Below are 20,767 nucleotides of genomic sequence, written 5' to 3' on the forward strand. Positions count from 1 at the left end.
TGCTGCACTTGCATTGCTGAAAAATTCCCGTGAATCAATCTGAAGAGTAACAATGATTTTTGCATATCATATTTTCAAGAAGAAAAAGTGAATTTTTTTCAGTATCCCTTGTACTTCCCTACTTCTTACCTCCATTTTGGACTTAATAACACTGATTTCTCTCTCCATTTCTTCATGTCTTCGAATCAGGTTTTCCACACTTTCCACATCTTTTCCATAGTCCAGTGCTTGTATCAATACACTCTGAAAAGGGCAGTGGGATGTGAAAATGGTGAAGATAACACCAAACAAAAGGATCTATATCTTAATTATTTCAAAAAGCTTCCTCCGACACCTCTTTGCATTGCCATCAAAATGTTCTTACTGTCTTTTTAAATATCAGTAGAGCACATTGTCTGCTCTCTTTACAGAGATGAAACAAGAATCCACCATCTCTTTTGAACACTCATAAGCCTGCCTAAAGTCCCTCTGGCCATTCACATGTAAAACAAAGACAGGCGTGCCTCCTTGCATTTCTCAATCGTTCTTTTCTATTTTTGGGGTTTTTTTTTTCCATATATCAAACCAGAAAAATATTTCCCAATAAATTGTTGCCCAGAAATTCAGGTGTGTTATGAAAATATAAAAAATAAAATTTATCCTTGAGATCCTAGGAAATTAAATCCCATAAAATGAAATACATTTTAAAAGTTGTTATAAAAATATCAAGCCAGAAGTCTTGTAACCTTAAGTAGTACCACTTGCCTACTGACTTATAATTAAATAAAAATAATCACTTACATTATGGAAATAACTGGTTTTTATACAGCCTTTTTTTCTGTTAATATCAAAATTATAATTCAGGTTCAGCATTTTTACCTGCATTTTCTGAATAAATAAGATTGATAGAACATTTTTCCATTTCACTTAATCAGAATTGGAAAACTCACCTTCTCAGTAATTCTTTCTGTGATGTCATCTATTTCTCTGATTAAGGCATGAATCTCTAGGGCTCCCTCTAACTTCTTCCTGTATGCATTCAGGTTACCATGAAAACTGTTCCACCTTTAATTGGAAATAATATTTTAGAGATGTAGTTCAGAGGTAAAGATTTCCACAACTGAGCTTTGTGATGCTCATATTCAAACAAAACCACAGGCTTTCTGAACTACCTCATGTATTGATTTCCCAATTCTCCATAATAGGGGGCTCATCACAGGAATAAAGCATTAGCCTGAGAAGACTATCTGGTTGCATTTATTCCATGTCTTTAGGATGGCATGGGGGTTAAAAGCTAAAAAAGTACTGATCCAGTTTCCTTAAACTCACAATAATCCCCCAATTGATACCGTCATGCTTTTGTTTCCTAGATAGGGGGCTGTGGAGCAGCAAAAGCACAAGGCAATTCACCATAACAACTGTGTGAATAGATGGAAGTGTCTAAGCTTCATGCATCTTGTGTGCCAAGTGATGTGAAATGGAGTGTTTGACTCCAAGGTTAGAAACATGACTTTGGCACTCCTGGACTAAAAATCCTTCTAAGTTACCTGCTCTGGGAGTCTTGAAAGACAACTCCAGTGTCTGATATTTGGTAGCTGTGATATTAAAGAAGAAAACAAATGTTCCAGTTCCTCCATTTATCTCAGCAGAACACACTTAGTTTTCCCTTCTTTTTTTGCTTTACAAAGAATATCTGAAAGCATACTCACTTCTCATTGAGCTGCTTTCGGCGCTCATAGATTGTCTTTGTTTCTTCCTTGTTCTGTCTTTCCAGTTTCATGGCCAGGGCATTGATAGTCCTGATGTGAGCATCATCCACTGTTGACTCCTGTAAAGTGAGAAAGGGAACAAAGGTACATGTGAAAAATTGCTTGTGACCCAGTTTTCCACTGAGATGTGAAAATCAACACAAGCAGCAACAAGAAAGGGTTTTACCCCAGTAACATTTCAGACACACGGAGTTTGCCCTACTACAACGGCTGGTGTTACCTTGTGACTGATGATTAGACAGTAAAGGCAAGAAAGAACATTAATGGCTCTAGATGGAGTAATGATCTTGGTCTAGGTGAAGGCCCTCAGATCCTCAGACCCTCCCTCATTTCTAAGGCAGATATTCCAGCAGGGACTCATTTGTTGAAGAAACACAGCTGCAGTTGCTGGCTACACAGGTGGCTGCTGTGGAAGAGCTGATGTGTGGCAGATTGCTCCTCTCTCAGACAGGCAGTGACTCATGGGCTCCTGGGCCTACTGGCTGTTTTACCCAGGTGAGCTCCTGTCCCAGAGTGCCTTCTGTACTGTAGACAACAGGTTCAAAATCCATACAGCCTTGAGAATCCCAGACAACCTATGCACTCTGTTTTCCTCTAAGTCTTCTAGGAGACTTGCTTCCCATGCACATACCATAGAATGGATAATATTTGCACATTGCATATATTATTCTAGAGTACAGTGGGATAATTTTTATTTTGGAGCACTACAGATGGCCAACGCTGAACACTGCTCCAAGATTCAAAAACATTCTTTATTTTTCTGGGACAAATAAATCACAAGTTTAGCAGGGAGACAATCACTAGTGTAAAGAAGCACAGCTGCAAGATGCCAGCACACTGTTAATGTAAGCATTCACTGCAATGTTTATTTTGTTTATGCTGCATCCATACCAACATGCATGCTTCCACGTGTGCTTTCCTATTATGTACAGCCATAAAGTAAACTAGAGAAACCAGCAGTCAGATATTCTTCAGAAAGCTTGCAACCTCCTGTCCTGGGAAATAATAGCAGCACAGTTAATAGAAAGTTTGGCAGCCACCAATGCAGGAGGATTACTCCCTACCCTGATCTCAGATTTTTCAAGTGGGAAAACCCAGACTGGATGGATGCACACAGTGTGCCAGAAGCAGCCTCCTTCTGTTTGTATCTCCCTAGGAAGCACTGCATAACTGAGCATCAGCTATCAGGGAATAACTGCATAACTGTCCCAATTTTTATCCACAGGAGTCATGTTCAGAGCATTATAGGAGCAGTGGCTATAAGCTGATACTGTCTAAGGCCAAGAGTTTCAAGAGTGGCACATAGAAGATCTACCTTAGTTTATGGAAAAACATTCCTGTTCAGAGGGTTATGCTGGCTGGAACACTGGGTTGTTTCTGCCCTATTAATCATCCTTCTTTTGGCCGGTACAAGCTGTAGAAGAGCCCTAGCTCAATCCCTTAGCTCACAGTCAGCTGGTGAGTAAAATGAATGTCTCTTCAATTCACTAATTCCCTGGTACTGAAGCCAAATAATTTGGCTCTCTATCCAAATCCAGTGTGAATGCACTGTCATGAAATTCTGCTGGGCTCTGGAGTAAGGAGCTCTAGGGTTTCTCCCTGGTGTCATATCTACACTGTTACTTTGCATGGAAGAGGATTGTCTCCTTCTGCTACTAGGCAACAAAAGTAGATGGGAGCTACCATAACAAGAATTGGCAAAAAGATAACAGGCAAACAAAGGATAAAGAATATTAGGAGACTACATTAGAGTAAACATTGCTCACAAATTCATAACATGTCTCTTTCCAGACATTTCTGACAATTTCCAGACTAGCACATCAGCACAGTAATCTTTCCTGAGTCACACACAGACCTCTTAGTCCTCATCTGTAGCAGTTCACACAAACAGAGAGAACAGGGGGTTGCTGCAAATGCATCCCCTCAATATGTGGCCTTACAGCTCTCATGGTGGGAGCTGAACACATGACAAGGAGGCCCCTGTTCCCCAGGTTTGGTGCCTAAGTTGGCACATCTCATTTGGGGCAGGAGAGGCAGCTGGCACGACTCAGCACCATGAAGGAGGGACAGATATCTCAGCATTGAAAGGTGAAGACTGCAGCTGTCTTGTCTCATGGCTGTTATCCAAAGCATAAACCATTGCTCTGTTTTACTGAATGTCTGGTTATTAATGTTATGATTCATGAGTAACCACATGTGCTGTATAAACAGAGGCCCCCAGGTTTATGTGCTTAATTTGGATGAAGGAGTACAAGAATGAGACCATTCCTCAGGAGGAGGAAAATGGAGAAATAAAGAATAGAAATAGAGAAAACAGGATTTTTTTTAGAGGCTTGTTCATGGAAGGTCCAGATCAGTTCTCAGATTCAAACAAGCATGGCTGAAACCACTATTTTTAAACCACTTTTGGGTGGAAATCACAGTGACTTTGCAGACTGCATGAATCAAACAAAATCTGCTCAAAGTCAGGCTCACACAGCAAGTTTTCCAGTCATTTAATACAGTCTGAAATGTTGTGTTGTGTCGAGTGCCTGACAGCTCTGCCTAGACATCTTCAAAGCAGAAGGCATAAGAGAAAATTCTGTCATTTTAAATGACTTTTGAGGTATTGATGCTTCCTATCACTTTGGTCTTACACATCCTCAGAGCACTAGAACTGTATTTGCACTAGAACTGAATTTGCTAACTGGACTGAAAAATTACCTGCTGCTTGCAGCCCTGCAAGACATGAGCATGGAAGACACCTCTTACCCCTGATGTTGCTCCACGGAACTCATTCAGCTTTTTCTTGAGCTGGAGGCAGTGTTCATAGTCATTTCCCACATCACCCACATTAATCATGACCTCCTGGGGAAACAAGCAGCAGACAAATATGTAGGTGAAGAGTACAAGAACACAGTTATTCCAATGCTTAACCTGATGCAATAAGTTGTGTGATGTGTCTATAAATCACCAACCCACAGCTTCTGAACTAGTCTCTTCTGATCATTAGATAATTATGAGACTTGGTCCCAACTCCCTTTTCCATTTATTACTGGCTGTGGAAACAACCTCTGAATGAAAGTGATTCTTCACTCCTACAAAGAGAAACTTTCAGATTTGATATACAATTAGAGTGAAGACCGGCTGCCAAATGCTTCAAGTTTTTTCCATTCTAATCTGCTTTCATTTCTCTGTCTCAGTAGAGGCACATGAGATGGCCCCAAATAATCACAAACTCTTCATGTGCACAGTTTACGTGAGAAGTGCTAATATTGCCCAATTGACTCTGGTATGAACAGACTCCATAGAATTTGTTCAATCATTCCTTTCATATTGTTTGTAGAACATGTAATGATTCTTCCAGACAAAAATCACTAGGAAAATATCCTGGAAGATGACACATTTATCAGAATGTCATTGCTAAATAGCAAGACTTTAGTGAGCTGCTTGGGTCAAATACTAAAATCCACTTGCCTTCTCCCTGATCCAGGCTTCCACCTGGTCCACCTTCTGGAGAAATTCTAGGAAGTCCCGACTGTCCTCCAGCATCTTTCCACGAGCAGCAACAGCTCTCTTCAACTTCTCCCAGTGCTCCTGAAGCATGCGGACTTGGCGACGGATCTCTCCTGATTTTGGGTGGCCTTTTGATACCAGGGCTTCTCCTTTCTTCACATTCAGAAGAGGAAATTAGAAATTAAAGTTGCCACTAATTTTTAATGGGATTACCATGTTGCATGACCTTCCTAGGAGGGGCCTTTCACCTTCCTAACCTGGATTGAACAATAGAGTACTACTATAAATTCTTATCGCCCAAATGATAAAGCCAGCTGGAAAGCTCTTACATCTGGAGGGAATCTAGAATCATAGAAAACTGGGATTTAAATATTTCCCTGCCAAGAAAGATATTCATGGAATGGGAGCACCAAGTATTACAGATGACTGTGCCCTTTAGCTATATGATTCACCCAGTTCCAACAAGAATATTCAAAATTGGGCATGAAATCCTATTTGCCTTTTGTAGGAGTAACCATGTCAGGCAAGGAAGAAGTCAGTATATATTTTCCTATTTAGGCTATAAGGAAAGATGGAAGCTCCCTGAATGGAGCAAATAAGGTATCTCCCTGTTGTAAATTAACAGCATTACATTTCCATGGCAAAGCAACTGGGTTCTTGTTGATCCAGTAGGATAATTGATGCAGAAGTGATGACCAAGCCACTCATCCTTTACATTTCATCAATCTGTCTGTCTTTGGGTGAACAGTAATTATCTGTAAAAGCAGTAACAGAGTGAGAAGGTCACCTTATTAACAGCTGTGATGATTTCTTCATTTGCTAGAATCTCTGCCTCAAAGACCTGATGTTTCTGCAGCAGCTTCATCTTGTCCTGCAGATTGCTGGGGTCTTGTATGGAGGGATCCTCCAGCTTCTGCATGCGCTCACTGATCCAGTCTTCTGCCTGCAGCATTGAGAGGCACCTGAGTTAGCACAACAACTATGTGGGATCCTGGGGCCTCCTCCCAGGACATGTCTCTATTCTGTCCAAGTGTCTGTACCCGGGCTGGATAGAGTGAGTGCGAGCTGACAGCTGAGGTGGATATCTGGTTTTTGAACTCATTCTATTTTGTTAAAAGCAGGTAGGAACGGAACTAATTTTTATCTGACCATAGGAGTAATGAAAAATTCCTTGAATATCTCAGATTTTATCACAAGACATTAACAGATTATACAGTCTTCTAGATTAAGTAGAGAGAATCTTTGAGCCTTAGCATGGTATATATTTAAAATGAGATTATGACAACTGATTCTGGGGGTTTAGGGCTCTGAGTTTCATCTGGTATCTCTGCCATTGACCTACCTGCAAACTGGGTAAAGATTCTTTAGATTTCAGTGCCTCACCTATAAAACAGCACTAACATTTCCTCATGTCAGTGGTGTTGTGAGACCTAAATGGAAAATGCATTGCAAATAAAGAGGGCCCAAGCACTAGTCAGATTATTTGAAAGGAAATACAACTGTATTTGCTTTTATACTTCATAAAATTCAAAATGGTCTGGTCAGGAATATCAGATTCAGAAAAGCAGGTGATTTATGAGAGCTAACAAAGCAAAAGTTATGTGTTTCTTGTAGGAAATTATTTTTAAGGGGATTTTAAAGTATGCAGAATAAAATGAAGAATAGGATAACAAGATTTCCACAATTTTCTTGAAGTTCTGCTGAACTTTAGCCCTTAGCATTGAAGGAAATATTTTCTATCCATCAAAACCCTGGGAATTGAACCCTTGACATAATGTTGTTACTGATCCTGTTGTCCTCAGAGCACTGAAGTAATGTAATGTTTTGACAACACAAGAAGCAAATTGAAGGGCAGCTTTATTAGTTTCAAAATATCTTGGCTGTCCTTGTGGAACTGTGCACTATGTGCACACAAGACTTGTCAGCTGGAGGATTTTCTCTGTTAATTAATGATTTGAAATGTTGTTTCAGCTGCTGAGATTCCACAAACAATAACAGAAATAGCTCTCACTAGCAGCATGCTCTCCAGAAACTGTTTCGCTTAAAAGCACAGTTAGAGACTCAAACGGGCCATGTCAAACTTGCCCAGGGCTGCACATTGCCATGTGCTGTTTGCCTTTCCAACACCCTCCTTGATGGCCTTCTCCCGTTCCCAGCCACACACTCGTGCTTCAGTGTCACTTCAGTGACTCTCCATTTGAATGGAGGCTCATCCATACAATTGGAATGAGAAACAAACCAATCTCCAGGATAAAATGACTTTAAGGTTGGTTTCTCTCCTACTTTTTAATAAGAAGCAGTGGCATTAGTGACAGACTGAACATCTGCACTCTTGGTGCCTTGGTTTATTTAAGGCTTGTTTAAGATGGCTCTAGAGAGTGAGGGATCCTACTCCTGGCCTCATGCCCACATTCAGATGTGAAGCAAAGCTGATCTGTTTTCCCAAGATCTTTCTATGGAAAGATTTGTCTGGATGGCCATTTTCGCTTCATTGAAGGCAACAGAAAAACTGGTGTTGTGCTCAGTATAGGCACAAGACCAGTTTATTTCTATGGCAGTCATAAAAATGTGGGCACTACCAGCTTAGAATCTTACTCTTTCAAAATATCAGTTACTGTAACCTCACAAGTACAAACTGTAAATTACACTGATTTTTTAATGACTGAAGTATGCAAAGCATATAAAGGGATGTGCCTGCTCCAGACATCTAGAGATAACAACTAATTCTCTCTCTCATTCCCCTAAGTTAAAGATCTGAATGCTTTTTTATTCCTATGTACAGGGTGAAAGGGAAAGGAAGTACTACTAATATCATGAGCAAGTTTCTAAGTCAGCATTAAAACCCAGAGCCATCTTTAGAATCAAAGCTTTTAACTTTATAATATTCCCTCTGCAATAACTTAAATACACATATTTCTAAGTAGCGACTTGCTCATTTGCCTTCCAGATTAGCACTGAGCTACAGAGTTTTTGGCAATAGGGTGTAGTCTGTAAGTCCATCTCACTTCTTTTGAGTGAGACAAAAGCACCAATTTCAACAGTAGAAGGGTGAGTTTTATTTTGTAAACTGCACGTGATCTCTTGAGTTAATGAGATTGTGGTTCGTTGTACTAATGTGTGTAGTTCTCTATGTCATTGCTTCTAGAGAGTAACTAGAAGAATTTTAATGATGACAGTGATCACTAATTTCTGCTCACACAAAAAATTCTGTTTGATCAATAGAAATTAACATGTTTGCAGGACAGAGAGTTTTCAGGGGAGTGGGACCTGAGCTATGGGTGTTGTTCTCTTAATAAGTAAGAATAAGCAATGACCTCATTGATTTCACAGCAAAACTCAAAACTCATCTCCAAATTTAACATTCCTGCGGGGACCATTCTCACATATGAACTTATACACACCCAGAATATAATTAAAATTAAATTAAACATTCCATTCTATCCAACAAAGAGAAAGAAAAATATTACTGATTTGAGTAAGATTTTTTAAGATTTTTGTTTTGTAATTCCTTGGTGACATTCACATTCTACAACAGTAGGCAATGATTCAAGGTTGGTGAGGTAAATGAGCACACAACCTGAAAGCAAAAGCTCCCCAAAGAACTCCTGGCTGAATTTATATGGAGAAAGTGGATGAGAATAGGGAAATGTTCTTCTTTGCAGGGCCGAATCTTGTGCTCCAAGTATGTGATTCAAGAATGAAGGGGGACCCCAGCTCAAGCACTGATTTGACAATTACAGAGAGATGGAAAGAAATGCATAAGTATTCCTACCTAATGGGTTGATTGTATCTCTAGAAGGGCACTGACAATTTCTCTACCAAGAGGATTTTGGGAAACTGCTCTTTTGAAATTATAACCCCTGTGCAATGCACCATCCAGTCCCCTCTGTTAGTCCAAAAGATGGACAAGCCATTACTGTTGGATTTTCATTACTTTCCTATCATGAGATAGTAAAATATAAGAATATAATACAAGTTAATATTTGAGTGTGTAAATAATTTCTGATAAATTTTATTAAAAGGAAAAGGAAAAGGAAAAGAAAAAAAAGAAAAATAAATAAAAGCACAAAGAAAAGGAAAAGAAAAAAGAAAAAGTAAGAAGGAAAAAGGAAAAAAGGAAAAAGAAAAAGAAAAAGAAAAAGAAAAAGAAAAAGAAAAAGAAAAAGAAAAAGAAAAAGAAAAAGAAAAAAAGAAAAGTATAGCTCTGGTTTTGTAAATAACTGAGGACATTTCATGGGACACAGCAGAAGAAGGGGTGGATACCAGACCAGCAAGAGTGCTTGAAAATGTGCCCCTGGGTCTGTGCGCTCTTGTTTATGCCAGCACAGCTCTCAGTCACACATGTTGTGCTGCCCTTTGAAAGGCTGACCTAGTTTGTCTTTCCAACAGTAGTGACAGAGCAGAGCTACTCAGTTACAGGGCTAAGGCCAGAACAGGAGACAGAGAGCAGCATGTTCTGCAGAGCCAGTCTACAGTAGCTCAAGAGCTACACTAAGCCACAGCAGTGCTTTGAAGGTCTTCAATGAACACCCACTAATAAAGCCTGGTGCCCAGGTCATAATGCTTTCCACTTTGTGTTCATCCTGATTTGAAATACATTTTCTTTCCCACTAAAGGAAAAATATGTATAAGCTTGCAGTTTTCTTTTCAACTGTTCTATTTTAGCAGAGCTTTTGATGACTGAAGTGGCTGTAATGTGTACAATGCCACAACAATAGTACAGTAACAGGAATGGCATTGGAGCATCTTTTTGCATGAGTGTGGCAGGAGCTGCCACACCAGGTTAGATCATCCATCCACCCAATAATGTCTGGCAAGAGTGAGCACTTAATCCAATAGAGGTAGGTGGTTCCTCTGCTTTACATCCCCATCCCAGTTTAAAACCCTCTTACCTCTTCCAAGTTTTGGTAGAAAAGTGCCAGAAGAAGGGCAATCTGCAGCTTCTCTCTCCTGCTCTGGGATAGATCCTTGATCTGACGCTTCCTCTCATGAATGACGTCCAGTTTGTGCTGAATCTTTTGCCCTTCTAGCCCATCAGCCTTTTCCAACCTGCTTGCCTGCTCTTGAAGAGACATCATCTGAGGAGGCAACAGATCTGAAATTACTTTTATGCTTCCAAGTGGTGTGAAAGAAACAAAATCAAGCTCCTTTCATAGTTAAAATACCCTCTTTTTCTGTAATGAAGCAAAAAGAGCAGGGAGAAGTTAACCAGCATTCCTCCTCACCCTGTACTATGTTACATCTATGACATTACTGTCATTGGACTCTATGGTGCATCCTGGCTACATAAATTAATTAAAGTTGTAGCTTCAGGAGTTCCTAGGCCACTGATTATCCAGTGCAAGGAGTCACGGAGTAAGCATGACATCCAGGAGTGCTCAGATTTTATTCCTTTCTGGAAACCAGGTGTTGTAATGTAGCTCTCAAAATGAGCAATCAGCCTGGCAGGGAGCTGGCAAGAGTCCTGGGAGTTCATTCTGGGGAACCCAGGCACAGCTGCAGGCTTAAGCTTAGTCCCAGCCTGGGTGAGTTACAGCAGTGGCCACCAGCCAGGCAGATTCCTTTACACACAGGTGAGCAATTCAGGAGCTATTGCAAAGGTGCAGAGAGGCTGCCTTTTTGGTACAGCTGTTGTACCAAATGGATATTTAAAGAATTTGACAACTTCTTTTAATGTTAAAATGCCTACTGCATTTTGTAAAATACCTACTCCATTTTACTTGCTTTAAAAGTCACTACTTTTTTTAAATAAAAAGAGCAGAAACTTCTGATACCCATAATACAATATGGCCTGCTTTAAATATTTCCTCTTGTAAGTCCCCCTGTTCTGCTTATGACGTGGTTTTCCTATCTGTTGCAAGGACTTGGGCATGGAGTGTTTTGACAGTTGTTCTCCAATGCTCTGCCTCTTATTTCCTCAAGCTTCTCCATTTTATCTTTTGTTCAAACATATCAGGCCTATCAGGGATTTCATCCCTGTCACCAATTCAAAGTATTACCATAATTAATAAAAAAAAGCATATATATAATTTTAGCTCATAGAATTCTAGCTGGTCGAATATTTGTTGTTTGTTTTTTTACCTTCTCATCCTGTGATGCCAGAAGCTTCTCAAAAGCCTCATGTTTCCTTATCAGTTGCTCTACTTCATCTACAGACCTTCCGAGGTCACTGCTTTTCAAATAAACCTATAAAAAAGTTTATTATTTTTCTCAGTGAATTAATTATCCCATAATCTTGATTCATAAATGGGAGAAGAGGTATTAACTCTACTGCTGAGAGTACACTTGAGAGTGAAAAAAAGGAACAGGAGGCAACAGAAGCTAGAAATTAATTGTTAGAAGTCCATGGTCTTGAGCAAGAAAGAGAAGCATTAACAGGTCTAGCTAGGGAAAGTGACCTGTCAGTCCTTATTAATCACTAGGTCACAAGGCAGTGAATTCCAGAAGTCTAAGCCATCCTTGTAATCCCAAGCAAGATCACTGTCATGTCTGACAGATGTCCAAATGATTCCTTCTTAGAAGAGTTCCCAAAACAGAGACTTTGCAGCCTGTCACCAGTGCTTTATTACCTCAGCCATTACCGAGATTTTCCAAACATCTAGCCTGAAAATGCATGGTTATTGCTACACCTTGTTACATACTGCCCTCTTGACCATATTCAGGAGATCATTCCTTTTATGTTTGCTTCAGCCTAGAGCATGTTTGTAGACATTTTACATACTGGGGGTTCTGTCTTCTCAAGGTTAAACTACAGTGATCTGACTGATCATTCCATGACAGCTGTGTATTTTTGATTCTGATTATTCTTATTGCTCTCCTCTGGGTTTTCTCCACTTCCACTTATTTTGAGACTTGATGTAACAAGTGGCAACAAGCAATAAAGCTGCCAGAGTGAAGGCTGGGAAGACGACAGAGTTACTTTGGAGCTGCAATCTTCAGCATGTGCCTGTATATGGTGCTTATCTTTTATACAACACCATGAATTCAAGTTCACCTTGTAATCTACTATGAGCTTCCAGAAACTTTTCAGAAGTCCTGTCAGACCAGCTTGTCTCCATCCTGTACTTATGTAGCCGATCGTTCCTGAAAAAATGTCATAGCTTGCACCTGTACCAAGTGCATTACATCAGTCATTTTTTTCAGGCCATCATTCCAACCTATCTGCATTATTTTTTTTACTGTGTGTTCTGCCAATCTGATGCAGAAAGACAGCATCCAAAATAACAAATAACAAATGTGGTTTTAAGGAATCTAACCTCTGCATCTTTTAATACTGTGCAAGTGTGCACCTCTTCCAACTAATTCACACAGGTTTCAAAGGCATTGCAGTGTTCCCTTACTCTGTTCTGGTGTTAAGAAAAATGAATGCCCAATTACTTGTCCCATACATCCTATTACACTCAGTTTTGCCAAATGCAAAAGAATAAAGAATATAGTTATCAATTATCAAGAAAAAAACTATACTTTTCTGCAGGTTGACAGGAATTTATTCTTTTTAATTAGATGTAATTGATCACAGGCTTTTTTCTTCTTCAGTGATGAGACAACAGCAGCATAAAATCCTCAGTTACAGGCTCTGTTGGGACATGAGCAAAGACTACTCATGGATAAGGTTCACACTGAAGTGTCTGTGGCTGGACAGACTTTGGGGAATCAGCATGCTGTGAGTGATGGCATTTATCAGCAGTGTGTAATGTGTGATCCATTTTGTGAGCTCATGGAATCACAAGTATTTGGACGAGGATGAGAAATTCCAATCAATAACTTTGCCTGGGTAAAGTGCAATTAACGGAGATGGAAGAAGAATTTGAGATCAGCTATACAGTGTGAAAGAATCAAGAGGCAGGAAAGAAACAGAATCAGTGAAATAACACAAATGCCAAATGTTTTGGAAAAGGGTTAGTAAAGAACATGGGTAAATCTGTGCCTTTAAGCCATAGATGTGCACAGGAACAAAAAAACATCTAGGGAGTTCACTCTTGCTTTGCAAAGCATCACAATCCTGTAGCAGTCTAACAGGGTGGATTTTTATAAGAGGGAAAATATGTTCTTTGAAAGCTTTTTTAGAAAACCAACCAATGAACAATGATGTTCATTTCTGGACAACTGCTTAACCCCACAGAGCATCTTCTGCAGGAGAGGCTTCCCAAGTTTGAACACATGTGCAGGGTAATCCACACCTACTTGCCAGGGTCTGACTGCACTAAAAGGCCCTGGATGGACCCCTGCTCCCATCTGGGAACCTCTCTGAGGCTTAGCCCTGAACACCGTGTATTTTGGTGTTTTAAACCTCGCTTTAAAAATACTGTAGCTTCTCATACATTTTGTGGCTTATCTACCATTTCTGGTCAAAAAAGATTTATCTCCAGGACTTTTATTTTGTAGCTGTTAGCAGTGAAACTGATACCTGAAGAAAAGATCAGCTATTAGTTTTCCTGCTTGTATACCTCTGATGGAAGAAAAGGCAAGGAACAGCTACTGGTAAAGATGGTTATTTTCCTTAGAGAGAGAGAACAGAGACATCTGAGAGCAGGGGTGTGGGGTGATGACTCATAAGCAGCTGCCACCAGAGAGCTCAGTGCCTTGCTCCCACTGAAATCCACTGAGCACAAATGACACTGGGTGCTCAAAGCTCAATTCCTTTGTGTGTTACAGCACTGAGAAAAGGTCCTCCTGACTACTGAAAGCTTTGGACTAAGTCCCCCAAGCAGAAGTTCGTGTAAATGCTCTTGGCAACCAAGGTTTTGACACTGAGTAGGAAAACCGGTGCTCAGAAAGAAAATTGCTGCAAAAGGGAAGTGGCTGCATACATTGCAGGGTAGGTAATGGCAATGTGCTCAAAGGAGAGCAGCTCCTGTAGCACCAACAGTGCTGCTGAGGCAAAAAATTTCCATTTGTATTTTACACAGAAATCTTACAACAGCCATTGCTATAATCAGAACCACAATGTTTTAAGCAATTGTTACACCAGTCTGAAAGCAGAATAAAAATTGGCTCCCATGCCACAGTGCTGGCCTATCACCAATAACATCACATTTTGGCACACTTTTAGACAGGTCTCCTAACTCCTGCTCTGAATGAGACACTTTGATTTAAAAAATAAAACACTGCATAGCTCTCCTACTGGGTCTCCCACAGATTACAGCAGGTATAAACTTTCTTTCAAGTTTGTTTCTGTTAGGAATCATGGCCCAACATTGGGAATTCAATATTCAGCCACAAAAAGCACAAAAAACTCAGCCACTCACTATAAAACAGATTTGTTTTTTTAAAGTGAAGACTTCCAAAGATGCTTAAAACCACAAAATGGTTTTTGAGATTTCCGAGATTTTCTGGAATAAATTTTCAAGTTGCTAACATTGTAAACCCTGGAGCTATCCTTGTTTCTGGAGCTTTTCCTTATTTCTGAGATCATTGCATAGCTGCTGCATTTTTTGTACAAGTTAATGCAGAATTAAAAGCAAAGTCCAATTAAGAAAAAAGTAATTTTAAATAAACCAATACTATTTACATAGTTATGTGACAGCATCTGCCAGCTCTATCTTTTGAAGAAATACTGAATGAAACATTTCAGTCATTAACTATGTTCCAACTTGAGATTGGATGCCACAATTTCACATTTATATGCACTAGAAAATGACACAGCCCCAAAAGAAATTTGTATTCCAAGAAGAGCAGTTTTTATTTCTCTAGAATAAAATATATTTTAGGTATTTGTGCAAATCCACTTCCTTCTGCTTTTTCTCTTCCAAGTATAACAAGCTCCACAGATTTTGCCTCTCACTGCCTGTCATGGGCTTGCTGCTGATATTGCTGGAAAACCACAGAAAATCATTCTGTTCTAACCATGTACTAAAAGTCTGAATTATTATCAGTTTAAAAACCTTCACTTAGAGTATGTAAGCAAGTCCAAACTATCTGCCGAGACAGAGAAGAATAAGGTGTGGTTTGACTTAATTCTGATAAAAGTAAATACTAAAAATAATAATGAAAATAATCTGAAATTTGCTTTAGCAAAGTAAGTAAATGTTCGTGATACCATGACTATATAAGGTTCACAAAAATGTTTTACTATACTTCATTTCAGTAAAAGTTGTAAGAAGGTATCATACTATTACAAGACAAATAAAAGATACTAAAGTTGTTTATAAAAAGAAAACCTACATTTTTTCTACCATGGTGACATCATTGGCATCTGTCCTCACCATTTATATGCAAAATTCTAATGCTGAATGTATTTAAAATTTCTTTCCCTCCCCCTACTGCATGTTGTCTCCTGGGCATAAGAATATAGTTATCTGCCATTGGAAATATATATGGGAAAACACAGAGATAAAACTGCTGTTTTTCTGATGACTGCTATAGTTGCTTCCTCACACCTATTTCCTCCTTCTTCAAAATTTGCAGTACTGATCCCTACCCTGTAAGTATTAGGTGTTATACCAGAATCTTACACCCATACAACATCATCATTTAAATATTTACTTATGAAATATTTGTCTGAAAGCAGGCTAAATTCCTCTAAAACTCCCCATAGTTTCACTGCTGGAAACTTTGGTGGGATATCCAAAGTTGACGTGCTGTGGATATTAAATTCCCTTTGCTTCTTTTCCCTCAGGAAAGGGTGGTACCTCTCCTTTTCTAAGAAGGGAAAAAACTGATTTCTTCCTACATACTTAAATGCTTTGGCTTTTGAAAACAAGCCTTGCTTTTAAAGTTACAAACCCAGCAATTAACCATTTAGAAATACAGCATAATTTGACAAGTAAGGAAATGAAAACAGTAAAGCAGAAAAGAACTAAGAAAAACTACACTGAGGATTTTTTCCCAGGTCCCAGACTGACTACAGAATTACCGAATTGACTAGGTTGGAAAAGACCTTTGAGATCATCAAGTCCAACCTAGCAGAGAAGAAAACCAGCTCTTGGCTCTAAAATCTTGAGTCCTCAAAGTGCTGAGCACTACGGCCCAATCATGCAAGGCCTGTAAGCAGTTGCATCCTGTGTTAACAACTCAAATGGTTAAAATGAAACTCTTGTTAAGCGCTCGATTAGAGCAGAGTCCTTATCTTCACTCAGCTGGATCAATCTGTAGCTGCAGCCTTGGTGACAGCAGAACACATGTGGCTTTCTTGTCTTGCAAGTCATCTCTAAAGGAGTTGGAACATGGCATGGATGCATACAAAAATAAATTCATATGGCCTGGTTAAACACAACTTAGATCTTCTGCTTGCAAATGTTCCTAGAATGGAATGCAAATCTTCACCACTCTCCTCCCAGTTCCAAAGGATGCAATGTTGACGGCAATAGATGGAGACCCTGGGCGCGCTGTGTCTCTGTGAGATGAAGCTGTGGTGGGAGCTGGCATTTTTGTCACAAGCTTGTCAGGACATACACTTTTTACAGTGCATGTTTCCTGGGAAGGCCTCAAACCAGATCTTGTCCAGTGGCTAGAAAGCAATCCTGAGCAGCAAACACAGTTTACTGATAGAGAGAGGCCAGCCTGAACTTCCACAGGGTGAAAGGGTGGACCAGCTCTATCTGAATCATGTGTTTTGATAAAGATTGTTGGATTTGGGCTTCTTCTAAATTCTCTTACCACCTGGATAGGCATAGCAGTCCAAGGAGTGGCAAGTATCAAGGTAATTTTGGAAACTTTGTGGTGAGCAGGTGTTAGACCATCACGTGGAGTCTTCCTAAACTCTGGCCTAGATGAAGGGTAATTCTGAAAGACAATCAGCTCTGGACTTAAATCCTTACTCACGATCTCATTCCTGCTAGCTGAACTTTCTCTTCCAGTCAGCATAGCTGGGGACAGCCATATGTCTCTGGATAAAGTCTGCTGGGGAAGGCCAGGATACTTGGAGGAAGTCACATGAAATCTTGTGATTTGCAGAGCTGGAGACCCACCTGAAGGGAAACCTTGTTTTGGTTTCTGGGATTGTGTTGAAAGACCAGAGGGAGTTTCAGGCACCTTCTCTAATTGTGGCATGAGCAGACTTGAATGAGCATGACTGCTTCCATGGGAACCTGCTCGAAAAGGCTTTATCATCAAGCTGCACGTTGAAATGTAAAGCTTCATTGAAGTGTGGAGGTCTGACATTTGGACATTGCACTGGCTACAGCAATGTTGTTGGCATGGCAGTGAATCACAAGGTTCCAGGGATGACTGCAGATTTTTGCTGTGGAGCATAGAAGCAGATGGAAGAGCAGACAGATCAACATTTAGGCGTGATGTCCAGCTTGATGGAGCTTTGCAGGAAATAAAATTTGAGGGCAAAGACAGAGCAAGCTTCAAGGGATCACTGGTTCCAGGGGTAATATGATGAGCACTTTTTTCTCTTCTTGAATATTGCTTATAAGATGCAGATGTTGACTGAGTGCCAGACCTCTCATATCCATGGTCCCAAGGATCCTTGCAAGCACTGGAACATGTGGATGTCTCATCAGAAGGACTGACACAGGGACTAGTGCTCCCAAAGCCTTTCCTCTGGTCTGTGTGTGCCAGGATGACATCTAGCCTTGAGCAGTAAGACACACTGCTAGGTGGTGAGATGGCATTTCGTGGCGCAAGCTTGGCAACTGATTGACCAGTGGGAGGATGCCAAGCTGGCACTGACATCTCTTGAAAAGGCTTGTCCTGCACGGCAGATTCAAAAGAAGGAGGTGGGGTCGTTCTACAGGAAGAGAGCAGCACTTCCACAGTGGAGATGTAGGTTGCAGATGAAGGTTTGCAGCAATGGTCCCTGTATGACATTCTGAAGCTTAGTCCTAAATGATGCAAAATTCAAAGCCACAGAGCTTGCCTTCCCCCCTGTGCTTAAAATCAAGTCCTAATCCTTTTTCCTTTGGCACTGGAAATTTCCATTCTTCCACTGAAGCAAAGGAATGGGAGATGAATAAACATTCTCCAGGAAAAAAAATGCGAACAAAAAAAATCCACATTCAAAATAAAAAATCTCAGCTCTTCTAAAACTGCTACCACCTCTTGTCATGTCTGCAAAGCGATATGAGTGTGGGATGGGCTGAAAGATAAATTACGGAGCATACGGCTCTGCTCCCTGAGTGTTCTGACAGTGAGACTGCAGACAGAGTAGGAGGGAGCCAAAAGTGCCTGCCAGAGACAGCCTGCAAACTCGCTGTTATTTCATCTGTGGAAAAAAAAAAGCAGCTAACCTGAGCAGTGGATCTGCTGCTGTGAAAAGATCAGAACAGAGTAGAGAGTATTGGACACAGTTTCTGCTCAAAGTAAAAAAAAAAAAATTCCTTCTTTCCCTTTTTCAGCTGTTAATTGTCTGCACTCTGCATGACAAGATCTCAGTTTGCAGCTCCTACAAGAGATTCCTACAGAAGTTCCATTTGATGGCACAACTGACTTAACAACAATAAAAAAATTATAAATTGATTTTACCTAATTTTCTTCACATGTACTCTATTTTCCTTAGCACAGAACAATGGTAGATGATATTCTGCAGAAATCTTTTGAAGGCTTAAGTAACTTGGATGTAATATAAGATGCTGGCTTAAAGTCAAACCTGTCACAGTGGCACAGACAGCGAATGAAAGAGCAATTCTTAGTAGTAATTCTTAGTTTAAAATACTCCTCTCTTACCTTCTTCCTTTGCCTGTTTCTTGCTTCTGGTCTATGGCATATGAAGTACAGCCAAAATAGGACTGAAAAGTTATGGCATGCTTCCTTACACAGGCATTTTGCAGACATAAGAAGTGAAATGCATGTAACAGCGTTAACTCAAACACAAAAGTCAGAAGAAAAAAAAAGGGTGGAGAGATTGCTTCTATTTGTTTGCCTGATAGGAATCCTTTTTGAATTTGTGTTTGCTTTTGTCCTTTCTGAAAGCAGCAAATGATGAAATTCCTATTGGGAAAATGGTTTGAGAGTCTTCAGCTGATGTCCTGGCTGAGTTCTTTTTTAAAAATATGTTTGAAAAAAGCTGCTTTCCTATCATCCTGCTTGTCTGTATCACTATGCAGCCACATTTTAACTCTGTATAGTAGTAACAGAGTTTAATCCAAAAGAAATAGATTTCTCTTCCAAGAGTTCTTCAACTGCAGAAAAGTGAAATACAAGTAGTGACTAAGGAACATCACTCTGCTGTCAAATTGTTTATTCTGATCTATATGGCAGATGGCAGCAGCTGCAAAAGATAGCTTGATTGTAAAGTGTGGTCTGTGTGAAGAGCTGCTGGAAGGGACAGCCAAGCATCCTCACTTTACTGTTCCACCTTCTGGATGCTTAGTGTCAGTGAGAAAAGCCGAGCACCAGGTTCCTTTGAAGTTCATAAAGAGGATACTGTGGGAAAAAGATTCTGATAACAGAACTGCTCTTCATGGTCCTCAAGGTCACAATCTTCATTCTCAGGCTTTGCTTTGGCTGAAGAAACTTCTGGTCTGATCCCACCAGGAGAATTTACCTAGCTTCTGATGAACACCAGCCCTTCTGTGGCAATCTACGTCACAACCTATGGCAATGGCAAATTCATCTGAACAAAGAAGTAATGTGAAGTGCCACTGACCTGTAGAGAAAGTGCTGGGGCCATACCAGAAATGCCAGGTGCATTACCTCTTCATATCCTTTCATGTATGAGTAATACAGACTTTTGCAACCAGGAGTCACAACTGAGGAGCAAAAAATCACCTACCCACAGTAGCTTCCCACACATTTACCCCTGCATTACACAGAGCAAAGCAGATGCTGTAGTGATAGTGCCTCCGTGTGTTGGCTGATATCCGTTTAATGAAAAGAGAAAAAAATACAGTGGCCAAACTTTTGTAGTGTTTACATTTCCCCTGATAAGCTCCCATGCAGGAGCTTAACAATGATGTACCACTGCTTGGTAGGGAATTGAGGTAGATGTAATGCAAATCATGTCATTTGCTATATAAGCAACAAATAGTGGGCAGAACTATGTAATATTTTACACCTAGGTGAAACTTTCTGCTTCACGGCACAAAATCCAGAATGCAGGTCACATTTTCTAAAAGAACCAATTATAAAGAATTATATAGACATGCATTTCCTTAAGGAAGGAGTAGCAGAAATCTCCAGGCCCATGTGCTACAAAGGGTTAAGTATCACTGCATGGCATAGCTCAGAGTCAGTTTCCAAAAGGATTTAGTGCCAGTATTTAGTGCCAGTGGAAAGCACTGGTGGAAAATTGAGCTCAGCGCAAAATAAGAGCCATTATATTTTGCTCTCAGTGGTCTTGGAGAATTAAGAATTATTTTTCCTTAATGAAAAATGACCCAGAGGTGCAACCTCCTCCAGCATTCCACCAATCCTTCAGTTTGGCAACGGGCAACCCATTGATGTGGTTTGTATGTCAAGTCTCAGCACAATTGCAGCAATCTATCAATTCATGAATTTTCAGAGTGATTGCACTCAGTTTTGTAATAACAAATGCCAGACCTCAAAATGGAGCCTTTTGAAATAGTTACATGAATCAAAGAAAGTGCAAGGAAGACAAAACATAATTCAATAATGCTGAAAAAAAATCTATTTCAAGA

At 40.0% G+C, this 20,767-nt stretch overlaps 1 protein-coding gene across 1 annotated transcript in view; it reads right to left on the reverse strand.

The window, feature by feature from the left end:
• Window positions 1-20,767, reverse strand: part of SPTBN5 (spectrin beta, non-erythrocytic 5) — a 90,654-nt gene that overhangs the window by 28,073 nt on the left and 41,814 nt on the right. Inside the window, exons 34-41 of the mRNA XM_066552193.1 lie at window positions 11,325-11,429; window positions 10,136-10,321; window positions 6,031-6,186; window positions 5,205-5,396; window positions 4,500-4,595; window positions 1,689-1,807; window positions 930-1,044; window positions 130-243 (exon numbers count right to left, since the gene is read on the reverse strand). Coding sequence (XP_066408290.1) covers window positions 130-243; window positions 930-1,044; window positions 1,689-1,807; window positions 4,500-4,595; window positions 5,205-5,396; window positions 6,031-6,186; window positions 10,136-10,321; window positions 11,325-11,429 — 1,083 coding nt within the window. The remainder of the gene's footprint in view (window positions 1-129; window positions 244-929; window positions 1,045-1,688; window positions 1,808-4,499; window positions 4,596-5,204; window positions 5,397-6,030; window positions 6,187-10,135; window positions 10,322-11,324; window positions 11,430-20,767) is intronic.

This window comes from Molothrus aeneus, chromosome 6 (genome assembly GCF_037042795.1).
Source record: "Molothrus aeneus isolate 106 chromosome 6, BPBGC_Maene_1.0, whole genome shotgun sequence".
Taxonomy (NCBI): domain Eukaryota; kingdom Metazoa; phylum Chordata; class Aves; order Passeriformes; family Icteridae; genus Molothrus; species Molothrus aeneus.